Raw genomic sequence first — 19,186 nt, forward strand, 5'->3', positions numbered from 1 at the left:
CAGTTGACACACGCTTCGAAGGACAGGATAGTTGTCATGTATGGAAAACTGAAACTCAAAAGCAAAAAACGTCAGTGTTGCACCATCTGCTGTACTAGAATTTCAGTCATAAGTTTGTAGTAACAGAAAATGTTTATTTTATTTATTTGATATGCTGTCATTGAGTTTTTATTTATTTATGTACTGAACATGTCAGTCGGTCGTTCTATCTGTCATACTATAAATGGTAAACACAATAACTGCCATTTAACATAGCCTCATATAGACCTTTGCATTGCATTTGGATATACTCCAAGAAACTTCATTTTATAGGTTAAAAAATGTGTGTAAAATCCAAGATTGATGACCCTTCCATTTGTGTGTGCGCTGGATTTCTGTCAATAGGCGTCCTGTCTTTACTAGTGGCAACTTCCGTGGTTCTCATCATAACAATTATATTCCCATTTTACTTATGGTTGCACTCAGTTTGTATCCTGTCTCACAGATGCCCTCACTTCTCTTCATATAGATCTTTTTTCCTAAGGAGTAGCTATGGAAACAAAGTCTTTTTTAGTGCTGTGTGAACCCCGAGGAGGTGAAAAGGGACATTCAAAATAAATAAAAACGTGTGCATTGAAAGAGGAAATTGGCAGAAAACAACCAAGAATAGTTCATACTTTAAATGCCCAGGAGACACTTGACACCATTTGTGTGGAAAGAGTACAAGTTGAGTAGGCCTTGAGGTTGCATTAACCCTTTACTGCCCTCGGTATGTTCCCATACCCATTTAATACCCGTCTGTTTTGTCAAATATATTGGACACTGGGCAGCAAAGGGTTAATAGTGAACATGGTAAATGAAAGTGGAAGGACTGACCCCGGGGAAACATGACTAAATTGGTCAGTCTGAGGAGAATCTGCAGGAACAATGCTAGGTCATGTTTATTTTTCATTAAAATAATTTAGTGCACTACAAGAAGCTGTGTAGTGGTTTTGGTTAGTGCCGATGGGGAGATGCTTTTTACTGAAGGCACAGTCACTGCTAGTGTGGTGCTTTTCAGATTCTACTTCTGTGGCTACAAAAAAATAACTGAATATGAACATGTCATTCAAAAACCAAAATAACAATTATTTGATCAAATACATATTTTCTTCAAACCAACTGTATAACTAGTTGCAAAAATACTGTATAGGCCTATGTCTCTTTCGGCTGAAGGCTATAATTGTATGTACAGAAATAGAGTGTAACCTGTCTGGCATTATTTCTGGATCAGCAGTTATGTTTCAAAATAACCCCCCTTTCTTTGCACAGCTCAGTTTCTACAGACAATAAATTGAGCATACTGTGTGAAAAAAAAAAAACTGCACAATTCTATGGAAGATCAGGAGTACTTGGGATTATGATGAATGGGTACTTTGCTAGCTTCACACATCCTAAACCAAGACATTCAGATGTGGTTTTGAAGCATGCTCCTAATTAGTTCATGTTTTTTTTATATCATTACAAATCTTATGTGACAGATTTTACCAGAATGCTTTCTGCTATATGCTGTACAGTAAGTACTTCAAGGTAGATGAGCCAAAAAAAAAAAAATCCCAGTATATAATGTTTCACATAGCGTTTAGAGTTTCGACCATATCAAAAGAATCGGAGACAGTCCAGGAATGTGGCAACACCTAGCTCAATAAGAGAGGTGAAGCTGGGCTGGATACAATTGTACATGCATGAAATAAAAAGGGGTCATATGAATGCACCCAAACTAATATTCTGCTTGATATTCCTATTGTTTAAAAAGATGGGAGAGAATTACCGTACATGGATATGTATGGCAAAGGATATTCTGTTGTGCTGTGCTTCATTTACTTTGAAAACAGATTCTTGTCTATTGTACCACTTGTCAGGCACAGTTTAATTGCCAACAGACGTGTACAGTAATTGCATCAGTCAGCAACCCCGTTACGTGCTATACAGTAGTTCTTATTGTCTTGTTTTTAAAGGTAAAGGCACTAGTGATCTGTATATTTTTTCCTTTGGACTCCTTTTCAGGCAGTCATTTTTAAAGAAGATAATTATAGAGAAGGGCTTGGCCTGTCCTAATGGAAATCCTTTAAATTTAAATGGGCACATACTGGATAACTCGAAGATCAAAAGAAATGAGATCTAGTTATTGTGGTCACTGAAGATGCATGCTGATCATTCAAAGCCTCCACTAGTGTTTTCTACTATTCTAACAACCTTGGCTTGCATAAAGAAGGAAAAACATTGAGTGAAATAGCTTGCATCACTCGATTTTCAAGGCGTGGTATCCGAAGCATAATCAACAAGTACAGAGAAACATCATCTGTAATTGACAAACCCAGGACTGGAAGACCCAAAAAGTTGTCTAACAAGGATGAGCAATACTTGAAGATAATATCCTTAAGGAATAGAATGCATTAGAATCTAGAATGCAATAGTGTCAAAAGCACTATGAGCCGCATTCTCAGTAGGATATTTTAAGTGCCGCAAGACTTTATTCTCTCATACGCGATTCTCGGCCGCTGTCTTCAAGGATTATAGAAACTCAGTACAGTTTTGAAAAAAAGACGATATTAAGTCAATCTAGGTGTTGTTTTGCAAGCGGTGACTTTATCTCTTAAAACTCAGCCCCATTCATTTTGGGTCACCAGTGCACCGAAGGTTACGCACATTTTAATCAGGCACTGTAAAAGCCACCTACCTGGTTCATGGCTTGTTTAAAAGTACAGACTCCGGGCTTTCCAAAGACATATTCAGTGTGTGTATGTGATACGCTGTCCTTACAAAGGTACGACCAAATGTTCCTGTCAGGACACTGCACTCTGATTGGTTATCATATTATTGTTAATAAAACAATGAATAATCCTCTTCCAACACTGAAACCCTAAAGCTAAGGTCAGTATCCTATACAGCAGTCATTACACATCTAAAGTAGTTCATGTTTGGCAGTGAATAAGCATTTTTGTTACTTTAAAAAAAAAAAAGTGACCAGAGGTGCTGACTTCCTCAGTTGTCCTGACAGGAACAGTTGGTGGTACCTTTTTAAGCACTGCATGCAGTACTCATAGCCGGAACTACAATCATCTGAAGTTAAGCCTCCCATGATGTGACAGTTCACAGATTAGGGTTAGTTTTGAGCCTATTGCTCCGTGGCAGCTAGACAGAAAGGGGCAGTATTGTTGAAAAGCTTAGAAGCTCAGCTATGATTACTAGTATATATGTATATATAGCAGTGACCAAACATGATTATTTTGGAAAAAAGTTACATAAATGAAAAACAGGCGGAAATAGGGCTGAGTTTAAAGAGTTAAAAAAAGAAATGGAGCGCTGGTTAAAAAGAAAAGCACCTTCTGTTCTGCTGCAAAAACTTCACGTCAGGCAATGGCAAAAGCAATGGAGAGTGCTCTGTCTCACAGTGATGAACAGCGTGAATGTTGATGCAGTAAAATATATACGTTTTCTATATGCAAAAGTGCCTTTTCTTTTGCCATTCCCCCTAAAATTTTGGAATCCCCCCCCCACCCCCACCATTGGCTGCAGCATAGGGGGGAAATCCCCCCAGCACACACAAATTAAATTCAAGTCCTGGTTTAAAAAAGGGGGGTACAAGACTAAAAGACTAAAATATGCACAAGAACACAGAAATTGGACTATGGAACAATGGTCAAAGGTGCTTTGGACTGTTGATGGATGGGCAACGACACCTGTGCCTTCTGCCAGTTCTGTTGTCAATTCAACGCTTGTCTTCTTTCTATTCCTTAAGGATATTATCTTCAAGTATTGCTTATCCTTGTTAGACAGCTTTTTGGTTTTGTCAATTACAGATAATGTTTCTCTGTACTTGTTGATTATACTTCGGATACCACATGTCTAAGACTTTTGCACAGCAGTGCACATAAATGCCTGCAAAATGAAAATGGTGTGGTGTAGTAATCGCCCATTGATTTCAACTGGCTGCTCTAAAACTGTTGCTGTAAAAATAGTGATTTGTATAAAAGACCATCTTTGTTAGGTGTGTTTTGGGATGTTACGCAGGAAGAAATCAAAGTGATATTTCCTTTCAGAATGTAATCATGGCAACCACTGAAAGGCCTGGTCTGAAACTGGAGTACAATGGGCCTGTTGTGAAGCAGCGGGGCTTGGGAATGTGGCGCCTGCCTTAAATGTAAGACTGCACAGTTTGTTTTGGCGTTCTAGATGTTATTTATCATACATTGTGTGAGCGCACAGGATTATGCCCAACAGGTCCAGACTGTGCCATAATATTTAGCTTAAAAAGAAAGAGGTGGGGCTCCATAACGCTGTTGTGTTTATCTTTTAATCTTCAATATTAAATCATTTATTTATCTTTGGTTTTTTGGAGGGCACAATCCAAGCAGGGTTGGCTGATTTATATCAAGTCGATTTTAAATCACTTAATTTAAAAACGAAATAAATAAAATAAAAATAAAGTCATTGATTTTAAATCATTTTTTACTACCTATTTTTATATAGTTTCTCAAGGGAAATACATGAAAAGTATGTTTTAAATATTTTTATTAACGCACAAACAACATCTTAAACTCTTACTGACTATGAACTAAAATGTGCACTGAAGTTTATATTGAGGCCTAATTTAATTTAAATTATTAAACTTGTAGTTCTCTTAAAGTGAATACACATTATCCAGTCATGTATGTTACCTCTGTCTGCTAAACTCTAAAGAAGTGGTTAAATGGTATAACCGGTCACGTGACAAATTTCACCAAACGCATATTTTTTAATGTGTTAATTTTAGTAATTTATCATCATGTACAGCAGTCTGTCGCGTATCCGTCTGCTGGAAGGGGTTTAGCAATTGCCTCCAAGTAGTTTTTTTTTCTAATTGGTGCAACAGAAAGATTAACACTGTGGCAGGTTTTAGTGGCCGTGGTATGGTTCAGTCCACACGGGGTAAGAAAAGCATTTTTTCTGACATTTGTTATATATTTTTAATAAAATTGCATCAACCCAGTCAAAAGCCTTTTCCTGGTCCAATGAAATCAAACCAGTATTCAGCCAAATAGCTTTGAGACTGCCAATACATTTCACACTAAAAATATGTTGTCAATGATTGACCTGCCGGTCACAGAATACGTCTGGTTCGATTGTACCACCAACCCCAAAACCGCCCTCTGTCTATTTGCCAGAGCTTTTGACAGCAGCTTGTAATCCACACCCATAAAGGCAATAGGTCTCCAGTTCTTAATTTCACACAGGTCCCCCTTTTAGTCAGCAGCGTTACTACTGCCCTCCTACAGCTGAGTGGCAGCTCTCCGTGGGCCAAACTTTCTTTATATACGGCTAGCAGGTCCTCCCCAGCTCATCCCAGAACGCTCTATAAAATTCAGTGGGGAGGCCATCAATACCAGCGGCTTTTCCATTACTCAGTCCACTGAGGGCGGTGCAGAGCTCCTGCAGTGTAAGTGCTCTATCCAGCCCCTCCCTCTCCTCTTCAGGGACCTGTGGCAGATCTTGATGGAACCTCTGTGTGTGTGCTGTGTCTCGCTGGAGAAAATGTGTGTATAAAACTGCACAGCCCTCCTGTGGATCTCTCCCCCTGTTTCTTCTCCAGACTGAAGACGTAGTGGGTTGGGGCGTCCACCTGTGATACACTCTGAAACCTCGACCTTGTTAATAGTGCCTTTGTGTCCAGCAGGTCAATGAGCAACATTTTTTTTCTTTTGAGGTCCTCAACAAGCCTACTATTTGATGTGGACTCGAGAGTCTGTTGGATCTCTCTAATATGTTTATCTCATTGATGCTCCTTGTGATACTCACAGTGTACTGCTGACAAAGCTTGCGAAACTGCACCTTCCCCACATCCCACCACTATCTCAGGGAATTAAAACTCTGCTTTTCTTTCTTCCACTGCTGCCAGAAAAAATAAAGCAATTTTTAAATACCAGTGGAATTAATACACTTGATGTTATCATGCGGTGATCGGACAAGCCAGTGGGGGTAATAAAACAGGATTTAAAAGTACTACAATTATGTTTAAAACAATAAAAACGGTCTAGTCTGGCTAGGGAGAGTGCATTGTCCCTGACCTATACCCAAGTGTACTGTCTTTTATTATTATTATTATTATTAATAATATTTCCCCAAACAACTTCTAATTCACACTTCTCTATTACTCTCTTGCAGATTGTGTATGGGCAGCTATGTGATTCCTGTCTTTTTTTGTGTCATTTTCTGTGCAGTTAAAGTTTCCTCCTAATAAAAGATAATCTTCTGGTTGGCAATTTGCCAAGGTGTCATCTAAAATCTTTAGAAAAGAGACTCTCTCCCTACCGTCGGTGGGCGCATAAATATTAATAAAAGCGAGGGTCTTATTCTCCACATTGCTCGTACTACAAGCAGGCATCCTTTAATGACCTCATCAAATTCATTTTTAGAAAATAAAACCGCAACCCACGTGCTCAGAGAGGACCTGTGACTTAAAACCACATCGCCCCTCCATTCTTTTTTCCACTCAATACAATTATTTGTCACTGTGTTTCTTGCAAAAACATGATTTATATTTTTTTGCTTGATCAACTCAAAAATAGCAGCTTTTTTCAGTGTGTCTCTACACCCATTTACATTTAAGCTCCTGATTTTAAATTCACCCATTAGAAAATTAAAAAGTAAAAAGAAACAGGAGGAGACGACGGAGAAAACAAAAGGAAAAGGTTTACTCATCATTACTATCTTTGTTTCCGAGACCTGACTTTAATTTGCTTACATTTTTCAGTCTCCATCTTTCCTGATCGCTAAACATTTCCTTCCCTGCCCCTTTTTTCATCAAATATTTAACAGACACAATAAACATTTCTCGATCAGGGAAATAATCCTGAATTACAACCCCCCTCTTCCCTTTTGTTTTTCCTAAAAATGCTCTTATGCTCTGTAATTTTTTTTTTTTAAATGTCATGGGTCTGGGGTCCCTTAAGTTTAATATCCTGAAATGTAATGCTGGTAGATCTATTGCTGGTGGCTCTGCCTCTGCTCCTGCTACTGCTGTGGATCTGGCTCTATTTGGGAATCCACTTGCTTCAAAAATATCTCGTTTGCAATTTTTTATGGTTTTTCCCTCATACTTTTAATTATCAATTGCTGCAACAGCTTGGGGAAGGATTCGACTGTTGTTTTAGGAGTGTAGGGCGAAGCTTTGACACCTGAGAAAGAGGTCGTGAAAAATGACAAAACCCTACGAAAGCAAGTTTTCCCATTTCCTGTACAACCTGCTTTGCTCTTCCTTTAACGTCTGTGTGTTTGGAAGTGGAAGCAAGGTGCTCCACGTGAATATTACATTTTGTATTCTCCATTCAGTGCTTTCAGATAAAATTAATTGGAATTGCAGGTCTACTGAAGAGTGAAAAGCAAACACATGAAGCTGTGTGTTAACCCTTACAGGTAGCATCACCTCTTAAATGGAAGTAGAAAGGTTAAGATGTGATAACAGTTTGTAGTTTAGAATAATAAGGGTCACTGACTGGTAACCTTCAGTTTTATTGAAGTTCAATTGACTTTGTTTTTTTTATACCATCTGAGTATGTGACATACTGTAATGGTTTGGATCTTTTGGGAGAAGAAAGTTGATTTTATTCATACATGTTCGATCCATTGTCAAAATAAAATAGGAAAACTACTTCAATGTAGTATCCTATTAAGGTTGCAACATTTTTTATAATGACTTTGATTACATGGTTACAGTCAGTTAGATTTATGTTTGAGTACACGTACTTATAATTCAAGCAGCTTTACATGGTTCAGCTAAAGGCAATTTTGTCAAATCTGACCTTCATGCTGATGAATTAAAAAAATAATAATTATCAACAGGTTTCTAAAAGCCAAACCATTACTAATAAAATCTATTGGCTTTGAAAATACAATAAAGGTTAGTTAGGTTTTTTTTTTTTTTTTTTTTTTAATGGTTGTACTTGTGGGTGTGGATTTCTGTATTAAGCATCAAAAGAGAAAAAAAAAACGTAAATAAATTAAATCACCACTTGGCTACTGTAGCAGATAAAAGCCACTTGAATTGGAAATCATTGCTTGTTTGCCTGTGATTTCTAACATTAATTCACCATAAGTGATACAGTACAAAGTACAAAGACCTATGATGCTGCCTTTCATGGAGGATTGATTACTTCCTTATTAACCGCCCCCCCGAGAGTCGGATATTAACAAGCCCTTTAGGACTGGCGGCTAGTGCAGAGATTAAAACAAACCACTTTATCTGGCAGTGTTCAAACAACATATAAACGGCCATCTGTGTATTTCTTTTTGTTCGAACAGAAGAGTGAATTAGACCCTCATACATTTCCTCCAGTACCGTTGTGCAGTTCCTCTTTTTTTTTTCTTTTTTTTTTTTTTTTTTTTAGTATTTGACTGGTGAACGTTTTCCTAGATAAACTGAGATTTTCCCCAGTGCACTGCCAGTGATACCTCCATAATGTCAAATAACACATCGGCAGACTATTTTTACACATCCTGTTGGTGACATTTGCATTGCACTATAAAGCAAATCTCCTCTGCACAATACCCAAGACGTTTCACTTAACTGTATTCCCTCCCTGCTTCTTCAGTTCTGTGTATAATGTATGCAGTAGCATCGCCAAAATGAGAGTGAACCCGTGCTGTGTGATGAAGAAAACCAACAATATATATATTTTCTTACACTTCATTCAACAATCCCAGGGACTGATATAATGTTTGCTCACAACTGCACATTTCACTTTACACATACAATTTTCAGCATATGTATGTCTCACAGTAAGCATTCCTGTGTCATTCTCACAGTACAGTAAGTATGTGTGTGGAGGCGTTCTGTACAGCAGACCAACTAAACAGTTTCAGGCATGAGGGGAATCTAGGAACTGTAGTTTTACCAGATCATTGCTGCACAGAGATTTTACACACACTCCAAAAAAAAAAAAAAGATTGTTGTAGAAAAACGGGTTTAATCAAAAGCCGCTAGCCCTACATAGTTCAGATTGAGTACCATAGCAGCTATGGCATAGCTACTGGTATAATAGAAAGACTAGGTGCAGTGTGCAGGATTCTAAATTGCAATATTTCTTTTTTTTTTTAAAGCAGAACAAATATTATCAAAAAAATGAATTAAATATATATATATATATATATATTGTAGCATTGCGTGAAAATGAAGGCAGACACACCAGGATTTCCAGGTTCTGGAATGCAGCGGTTTAAGCCGGGAGTGTTGCTTTTGTGCTCTTTCTTCCACTCCAGATTGTCAGAGTTGCCAGAAATGAAAATGCGTTTGTAGCAGCCCAAAGTCAACCAAATACCAGCCCAAAAGTAGCCCAATGTTATGTTGCCTAAACTAGCTCCAAAGTAGCCGAATAAACACGGTATTTTCCAGTTTCTTACTGCATTTTATCTTCAATTATTAGAATGATAAGATCTCAGCAGGGCACAAACACACACTGTGTAGCTTTGGGTGGCAGAGTGGCCATATAGGTTAGTGCAGTTAAAACTGTGTAAGCAAAGGTCTTCAAAGAAAAAAAACCCGAATTTATAACTTAAATATCAATAAAACATTTGAATTTAAAACGTAAAAAATCTCTAACCGACTTGAATTCAGATGACAGTTGGATATGTACAAAAAAAATCAATACAATGTCCTTTATGCATGAACTGAAATTAAAGTCTTAAACTCTTATAAAACTATGACCTCTGAGAGAACACTCTCCATGTTAACTATGACCTCAGAGAACACTCTCTCCACGTTTAATTCAGGATCAGACTCCCACTCTTTCCTACATATTTATATCAGTATAACTCAAGCGATCTCCTGTAAACAGGTGCGCTCAAAACATATGCTACCCATAATGCAATGTATAGCAGTATGTCATATCCACAGATGATAATGCATGTTGATGTTACAACACTGAGGGTTGTGTATCATATAACTTAGTATTTTGATCAAAAATATAGTTAAAACTTTAAAACCATTCAAAATATATCCAAATGTGATACCTGCATAGTAGCCCAAAAATTAGGCACCTGCGCAAAGCCATTATTTTACCCACAATTAAAAAGAATTTGCCCAGTTCGGCGTGAATCCACCCAATCTGGCAACACTGAGCCCAACAGCAGCAGCAGCCCGCTACTTAACCCCACGCCCAGGGCAAGCAGACATGGCTTCCCGCTCTTGATCCCCTGGTGGTTGTAACATCTCCTCCCATGGTTTTGCCAACAATATCTCACCAGAATTTGCGCTACAGTTTCAAAAAATGGCAAATGAAAAAGAGCTCTGTGATGTGTGAGATTAATATATTCTACAAGAACTGTTGTTTTACTTGAGAGAGAGAGAGAGAGAGAGAGAGAGAGAGAGAGAGAGAGAGAGAGAGAGAGAGAGAGAGAGAGAGAGAGAGAGAGAGAGAGAGAGAGAGAGAGAGAGAGAGAGAGAGAGAGAGAGAGAGAGAGAGAGAGAGAGAGAGAGAGAGAGAGAGAGAGAGAGAGAGAGAGAGAGACCTTGTTTAAGCATATTTTGATGAGTACAGGAAATGTTTTGCATGTAGATCCAAACTTTTGTCTCTAATCCCTAGCAATGTGCACCCTTTTCAGGAAGCAGCAGTTTAAATAGACTTAATAAATAGTATGATGTGTAAACTCAAGCTGACAGGCTCTTTTCTTTATGATCACTGTGCAGTCTCCACCATCTCCATTTGCTGACTGCAGAAAAGTGGAAATCCTTATTTAAAACATTTCCTGTACTTAGCAAAATATGCTTTGAATAAGGATTTGCACTTTCTTAATGCATACTCCAAAGGAAGTAGAAGACAGAATTCTATGCAGGTCAGTCATGCTGTAAAAATCCTCAATGTGTTTTAGCTGCAGGAGATTTGAAAATCTGGATATGGAATAGACCCCCTGATAAATTGGTTGAGCAAATGATGTGTAATTTTGCCTTGGCAACAGTACCGAACAAATATGTGTGTGTGTCTGTTGTGTGCAGTAGCTGCTTGGCAGCCTTTTTAAAACTAGTTTTGCCTTGCTTTTCCCATGGATATACTATGCATTTACTATAATTTACCCTGGTTTGCCATGTATATTAATATGCTTTACCATAGGACGAACACAGGATTCGGATAGTCACTCATAATTTAAATATCCCAGGAGTAAAGAATACGTTGTGTAGGCCTTACTTTACCCCAGTGAATTAACTACAAAACAAAGGATGCCAAATAGCAGACATGTATCCGAATACATGTCAAAAAATATTCGTTCAAATATTCAGATATTTGTCCCAGCACTACTGTGCTTTACATTGCGTACCTACAATATGGTACTCCCCATCTATACTACACTGATTTTTGTTTTTCTTAATTGCACGGTCTGGCAATCAGGTCGATCCACAGTAGTGCTTTCCCCCCTGTACTTGTTGAGATTGTGGGAATCTGTCTGTTACTGTGCAGTATGTTACTGTAGGTGAGGTGTGATGACTGTTTAATTGGTACAATCGTCTGCGTTTATTGGAGCCAAAAAAAAAGGCCTATTCTACAAAGCACTGCCAGAAATAGCATTTGTAGTATTTTTTTATCTTCATAAATGTCTCTCTTTGTATTTAGAGAGAGAGAGAGAGAGAGAGAGAGAGAGATTTTATACTTATGTAAGCCTTGCTGGTGAATGTGTTTGTGGAATAACTAGGGATGAGATTTTCTCTTCATTTTACCATCAAAAAGAGGTTTCTAGCTAAGGACTGCCAAGGACAACACTACATTTAATTTTGTATGCCTTGGCAGAACAAATGTTCCACCCAGTCATTCAGCATTGTTAGAGTAGTAAATTCATTTTATTTATGGTACCCCTGAAATTGTGAGATGGATTGCTCATTAAAATCCTTGGCATAGTTTTAAAGAGGAGACAATGATCTATTCAGGGATACCAGGATATTGTGTGAGTTCAGTTGCTGCCGGTTTGTAGAGCTTTTTCAGTTACTGTGTAGGATTGCTGTGAATGTGGTTTGGGCATTTAGACACGGTTTAAAGTATTTGCTTCACTGCCCTTAGTAGCAGTCATAACACCAGGAAGTAGGCCGTGATGCAGCAGATGTGATTGTTTTTACAACTTATTTTTATCAAAAAGGTTTATTAAATGAAAAGTAGATGGTGCTTACAATAATACTGTAAAATCGGGAAGATGCAGGTACTTAAAACAGCGATTTTAGTATGTCACATTTTTCCTGTTTTAAAAACGGTGTGTTTTTTAGAGACGAGATGTTTATTCAAATATGATACATCCTCTGACTTTCACGTTATCATCTTTTATCTAAACATATACCCCTTATTGATTTACAATTCTAATCGCAGTCCTATTTTCTTTACTTATTTTTATTTTAGTACACAAGTTTACAAACCATACATTGGTAACCCCTTTTCATGAAGTGACCCAGGTGTATTTGATTCTCAATCATTTCTATCAAGGGTGATATTGACCCCTTTTTTTTTTTTGCAAAGTTGCCGTCACCAAAGTGTCAAAGCTGCATACGGTATCTTCAGAAACCGTTTGAGGTAGTGACTTCATGTTTGTAGAGTTAGAGCAACCCTCCATGATAGATGTGTTGGCAGGCATGACCTTGGTCCTTATTTGGCTGCCATATTAAGGCTATAACTTTGTAAGTTTCTTGTGTATAGAGACTGTACACTGATTGTACAGACCCTGGTTTATTGCTAATCTTGGACTACCTAATGTTACCTTGTGTGAAATTGTCTTGATGTTTGGTACACATCTGTATTCTTTCTTAGTTTCCTTTCCCTTTTGCAGCCAGATTGTTTTTTAATATCTAGCCATATCAATGATACATACATGTTTTGATATACAGTACTGTAGATACTTTGTATTGTATAATTCTCTCAATAAAGCTCAATTACAGGTGGTATCAAGTGAACATTACCTTTTTTCAGTTCCACATTATTTTAGTTTCTGACTATACCTAACAGCTTGCTTTCAGACAATGTTTTCCATTGCAGACCACATTGTTTTTAACCTGGATTTATCAATGATACATATCTTTTTCACCTTTCCATTTTACTTGATATTGTTAAATCAGCTATGACATAACCCTAACCCTAAACCCTAACCCCTCGATTATTATTATTTGTTTATTTAGCAGACGCCTTTATCCAAGGCGACTTATAGAGACTAGGGTGTGTGAACTATGCATCAGCTGCAGAGTCACTTACAACTACGTCTCACCCGAAAGACGGCGCACAAGGAGGTTAAGTGACTTGCTCAGGATCACACAGTTAGTCAGTGGCTGAGGTGGGATTTGAACCAGGGACCTCCTGGTTACAAGCCCTTTTCCTTAACCACTGGACCACACAGCCTCCACACAGATTGTGCTACAGAAGGTGCTTTTTTTTGTTCACAAACATTCCAATTTTATAGTTTTTGTGAGAGTTTGAAGATTTATTATCAAATAACTAGCCAGACAGGTTTACCCAGATAACATTTTTAAACAGACTTATCTGGCTTCAACACATTTGTTCTTTGATCAGAGAGCTGTAACACTAATGCCTTTATTTAGGAATCTGCTGTTCCTCTCGGCTATCTGAAGTATCATTTTTAATTATCTCGTCCTTTAGTGCTCTGTGGACCGCATACCTCGATTTGTGTTTTTATGCGGCTTTTTTTCTTCCTGCACTGAATGCTTTGAAGAAAGTGTGTCTTTCTTTTCCTTGAATCCTTTTATTTTTGTTAAGCATAGAGTGGAAAATTGAATCTGGGTTCTTGGCAGCAGGGTTATCTGCAAAACACCCAAACTGGAAAAGAATCAATACAGGCTGTTGACTGTGGCAGGTTTTTAAGAGCCCCCTGTCCAATTTGATTACAGCAGCTTTTGTAAAGATTTGAAAAGCACAATCTGTATTAAAAACATAATCCGCTAGGATGAGCTCAAACAGCTCAGAATTGGGTTTCCATGGATTGTGCCCTGCAATTTGAATGCTTGAAGTCGAGGTATTAAACACACAGAGAGCTAGGGGCAGTGAGCTAGTGGGAAAAGCTGTTGGGCTATGAGCCTACATGCATGCCTCTGAGGTTACTCAAATCTCTTTACTCATCCAGCCAGAGTCTGCACAACACAGCAGAGTAGCTGCCTTTTACTTCTTCCTCCCTCAGAACTAAACAAATGTTTCAACATTTCATCTAGTTTCCATGGTAATTGCAGCAGGCCGTGTCCCAGCGCTAAATGTGATTTAAAAACAAACAAAAAAAAAAAAACATTGGTGTTGTTCAGTGTCTGTTGATTTTGCTGGTGCTTAATTCAGGTAACTTGTTTGCAATCTGAAAAGTGCTGTTGATTTTTTTTTTTTCTTTCTAGGTCCTAAAGTTGTTTTTATTTTATATGTTGTTTGATTTTTTTTTTTGTGCTTTTTTAGACACTGGCAGCTACACAGGGTCAAATTTCTCCTGACGAAAAGGATTTGTATCTTGAGGATGGGTCAGGGGATTATCCAGTAGATGATGATGATGATTTTAATTCTGGGTCAGGCTCGGGTAAGAATGTCTACCATCTCTCTCCCCCCAGTTGTGTGTGTTAGAAAAAAATGCTGCAAAACCCACAATTGTCTTCATAGTCTTCCCTCAACTATTAACCAGTGCATAACAAAACAGACACCAGAAGTCATCATTGCAGACTTTTTGTAAAGCAATTGGAACTGATGATAAGGTGTATTCATAGCCAAGGCTATTTAAAAATAAAAATGATAATATAAATTTAAACCGTTTTTTTATGCAGAAAACTTGCATGAACATGCAATCGTTTCCATTGATTTGATTTGATGTCCTTGCAATGAAATACACATTCTGAAACCCTTTCTGGGAGTAACTTTTTGCTGTGCTGGCTGTTAGATTTTTTTTTTTTTTTTTTTAAACAATCCTCATGTTTTAGGTCTCAAAGTGGAAATCGAGGAGCCCGTCACTGTGAAAACGTATATGTTTCCAAAAGCACAACCAACCAGGGACTCGACTAAAGTATTCACACACAAAGTTGAGACATCTACAGCCAAAGCCAGACTGCTGCCTAAGAATCCTGCCAGAACCGAGGTGCAGTATACCTATTTGTTACTGTATACCTACTCTTGGTGTTTAAAGCAAAGGGTATTGCCAACATGGAGAAGGTATGCTAAATTGCATATCAAAACTGGTAATTGTATGTACTGTACAGCTTTTTGTGTTTTGTTTCCATGTTAGCTGTGCATACATCAGATCGCTCATCTTAAATGACCATGTAAAATGCACACAAATAATCTGCAATACTAAACGTTTATATGAGTTGAAATGTGTAACCCATGACAACTATGGATTAATCAGAATAGGAAAAGAGCAAATAGTTTTAATCCATGTGTATAAGTGTATGCTGTACTCACTTTTTTCTTGGCTTGATTTTTTAATATGTAATGCTATACTGTAACAAGCACTGTCACGTTGGAATGTTTTTTATATATATATTTTTAGGGACTTTGGTGTTTTGCAAAAATCTTTTTTATAGAATTTTATTTTTTTTGTTCCTTTTCATATAGCCACCAGTTCTGGTCACGGATACAGATCTGGATTTAATGAGCACAACTAGTAAGCCAAAGATGTCTGGGAGTGGTGTGGACACAGATGTGTCTGCGGAGATACGGTCCGAAAACCTCTTCCAGAGAACAGAAGTTCTGGCAGGTATGTGAATAGCTGCATTAGGTATGATTTTTATGATAACTCCAGGGCTTCACATTGGCACTAACCCTGCACCCAGTCCTGGGTTTCAGAACTTCCCTTGTTAAGGTATATTATTGTTAAGGTATATTATTATATTTGGGGTCATTTTCATAAAGCACTTGCGGTTCTTGCAAACACCTGTGTCACAAAACGGTATTTCAAGCATAACAGTATGGTTTTGCAGAAATCATCTCAACTTCTAGGATTTCTAACAGATAACACATTCCTACTGGTTTCTGATAAGTGCACTCATTATTTAACTCTGTCACACATACACTGATGTTCTGTACACTAGAAAAAGGAATTTAATTTCTGTTTAAGTTTGTACTTTCTTTTTTTATCCCTATCTAACAGATATTGTGGTATAAGTTTGATTTGAACACTTTCACCTTCATGGCCAGAAGTCTTAACCTCTTTTTCTGTGAGGTGACAAGATAGTGTACTCCTATGATTCACAGGAGACTAATCTCCATATGTGTTGTGCTGCAGTGAATAGAGCATACAAGCCCCTAATGAATGCTTAAGTAAAGTTAGCATTCCCAGTGGTATTCACATTTGATTTATAAGTGTGATTTTAACAAGTGTCCTTTCAAAGTTTACCTGGGCAGTGTTTATAATTAAGCCTATGTTCTTCAGTAAAGAACGCTAAAGCAATCATACTTGTGTTGTAGGCATATTTATGTGGTGGGCTTGGGTGGGGGGTGGGGGGGCAGTAGGATTAAATGTCTCAAGTGCTCAAAGGTATATATTTTTAGTTTTTCTTCCCCCTTTTCATTGTATGCATCTTGAATTTTATATTTGAAGGAATAAAATTCACCGACCTGGAGTGAACACTTTTGTTGGAGAGCAGTTGTATATCCAACAGACTTCATAATACTTTGTATATGCTTGATTAGCCGTAGTGTATAGGTAACAAGCTCAGGTGTTTCTTTTTAAAGCCAGGATTGGCTCATACTGCTTTGCAATGGGAGTCTTATTTCCATCCCTTTTGTACCTTAATCCTTGTGTTTTGTCCTACAGCTGTAATTGCTGGTGGAGTGATTGGGTTCCTGTTTGCAATCTTCCTGATCTTGCTGCTGGTGTACCGCATGAGGAAGAAGGATGAAGGCAGCTATGACCTTGGGGAACGCAAACCATCCAGTGCTGCCTATCAGAAGGCACCTACCAAGGAATTTTATGCATAAACATTATGGAGAGTCTCTGATTGAGATCAGTGAACTTTTTAAAAAACAGAAATGAATACAAAAAAAGTTTTTGTTTAGAGTAATGAAGACCTTTCTTTTTTTTTCCTAAAAAAAAAAAAGAAAAGCCAACAAGGCTGTTTTATGGCGAATCCCAATGTATTTAAATATTTCATGTATCCTTTAAAAGGCTGATAAACAAAACAAAACAACACTTAGTATGTAATTGTGAGAAGCAGTGGAGGTGTCTAATGAAGCGATTGTTTTTCATAGACTAGTTTTTAATAAAGCAGTATATGTAAAAAGACGATGGAAATAATTGAATATAATTGTTCTGTGTCTAGCTCTTTTAATTTTGTCATAGCATGTGTGAAGTTGATCTACAAGATGCACTTCATTAATTTATCTGTTTTAAAATTGCCTTTCTATAGTTTTCATGGTGCAATTTTGTCTAGAAAATAATAAGATAGCAGTAAGTGTAAATGTACTTTTTTTCTCTGGTACTTTATAAACTGTCTTTCGCTTTATATAAAATAGTCACGATTGGGAATTTCTCACACTGCTTCATTTTGTAGCTTCAGTCATTTCAACAGCAGCATCTGTTGCAGTTGTTTCTTTACTTCGATCTTCAGGATAGAAGATTTTATGTAAGCTACTGACAGAAAAGCTTAAGAAAACCCAAAGACTTAACGGTATTCTGGAAACTGCTGCAGATTCCATCGGCCACTTTAAAAAAAATTTACCTCTCCTTTCCATTAGAAGGTTTGTGATTAGATCATTTGGAATCCAACTGCTTAAAAATACATGTATAAAATATATATATATATTTACAATGTATTAAGCCTCTGAAGTGCCTACCATTTTGAATTGCGCTTGTTCCAGACTGGATAGAAAAGTTTCTGTAATTCAGTGTGTGAGATTTTTGCTGCCAATTTAGAAGCACAGGCAATTGTTAGTCTTACAGAAGCAGACAGTATTGTATCTATAATTTGAAACGCACTACTGAATAAACATTGTGGCCTAATACTAAAATGACTTTTTTTTGTGTGTGTATGCATATTTAGTTCCACTTCATACTCTTCCTATAAAATGTTTTATAAAAGGTACCAGTAAGTACAAAAATATACAAATGGAAAATGTGGATTAACTTTGTATGAAATGTGAAAAGATGTTATTTTTCCATACATTTCACTCCTTACAGTTTCTCTTACTATATAATAAAAACTATAAGTGTATTTTTGTAATGCCATCACTGCATACAATGACCAAAACCATCAGATCTTTCTCATAGGAGCTTTTTGTTGAGTTTTTTTTAAATGAACACAAGGGCATGTTTGTGCTGCTTCTGAGCCAAAATAAGGCCTGGATTTTGATTTATATAACTAAATGGCACCAATGATAAAAATAAAAATGTCCATATGGAAAAAAAAATAAAAAATAGCTTAATGATTATTATTATTTTTTTGCCTACCAGACTAGTAGGGCACATTAGTTTTTTCCTTGAACTGCGTGGTGTGCTTCCCTCGCACCAAGACGAAGTGTGCAGCAGTGGTTAGATTAAATGGAGTATAGTGAATGAAAATAAATTCAATTCGCAGAGTATACAACTTGAAACAAAATAATCCCCAAGCCATATTATATGGGCGATAGGTTCTGCAGCATTTCTTTTCTTCATAAATGGGTCTGCACAGAAGACACTGGCTGATCATTTTCTATCAAGGTCTATAATGTATAGGCTATTTGAGTAACCTGGTTTTCTGTTTTGGTTTTTTTTTGTAAACTTTTTACCGTTGCTGTAGTATATTGTTTACATGGTTGCTAGAGGTTTTCAAAGGGAATCATGCAGACAGTTACACAAGTAGTACAATCAAAAATGTTATTCAACTTGTTTTATTAAACCCGTTTTTAAAAGCTATCAGTAGAATAAAGCCTGGTCTTCCTTCTGACCAGTAAAATAATACCCTTACTTAATATATTTAACGTGTCTGGTATACACAATACGTTCTCTCAAAGTCCAGAGAAGCAATGCAAATTCTTTATAATGTTGGACCTTTTAAAAATCTCGCCATGTAATTGTATTGTGCCCAATGGACCATAAACATTTTGAGGAAATGTTATTTAGCATTGTGTATGGGCAGTAATTACATTTCAATTATTGACTAGCTGAGCTGCTAATCTCAACTCTAACTGAGGATTTTAAGTACATAAAGGTTCACCTGGAAACGACACTGATGGAATCGTGTGACGAGTGTATAAGGGAGGTAGCACCT

At 37.2% G+C, this 19,186-nt stretch overlaps 1 protein-coding gene across 1 annotated transcript in view; it reads left to right on the forward strand.

The window, feature by feature from the left end:
- Positions 1-17,948, forward strand: part of LOC117435373 (syndecan-2-like) — a 34,129-nt gene extending 16,181 nt beyond the window's left edge. Inside the window, exons 2-5 of the mRNA XM_034058467.3 lie at positions 14,412-14,529; positions 14,924-15,078; positions 15,555-15,696; positions 16,756-17,948. Coding sequence (XP_033914358.1) covers positions 14,412-14,529; positions 14,924-15,078; positions 15,555-15,696; positions 16,756-16,919 — 579 coding nt within the window. The 3' untranslated portion in view covers positions 16,920-17,948. The remainder of the gene's footprint in view (positions 1-14,411; positions 14,530-14,923; positions 15,079-15,554; positions 15,697-16,755) is intronic.
- The last annotated feature ends 1,238 nt before the right edge of the window (positions 17,949-19,186 follow it).

Source organism: Acipenser ruthenus, chromosome 3 (assembly GCF_902713425.1).
Source record: "Acipenser ruthenus chromosome 3, fAciRut3.2 maternal haplotype, whole genome shotgun sequence".
Lineage (NCBI taxonomy): Eukaryota > Metazoa > Chordata > Actinopteri > Acipenseriformes > Acipenseridae > Acipenser > Acipenser ruthenus.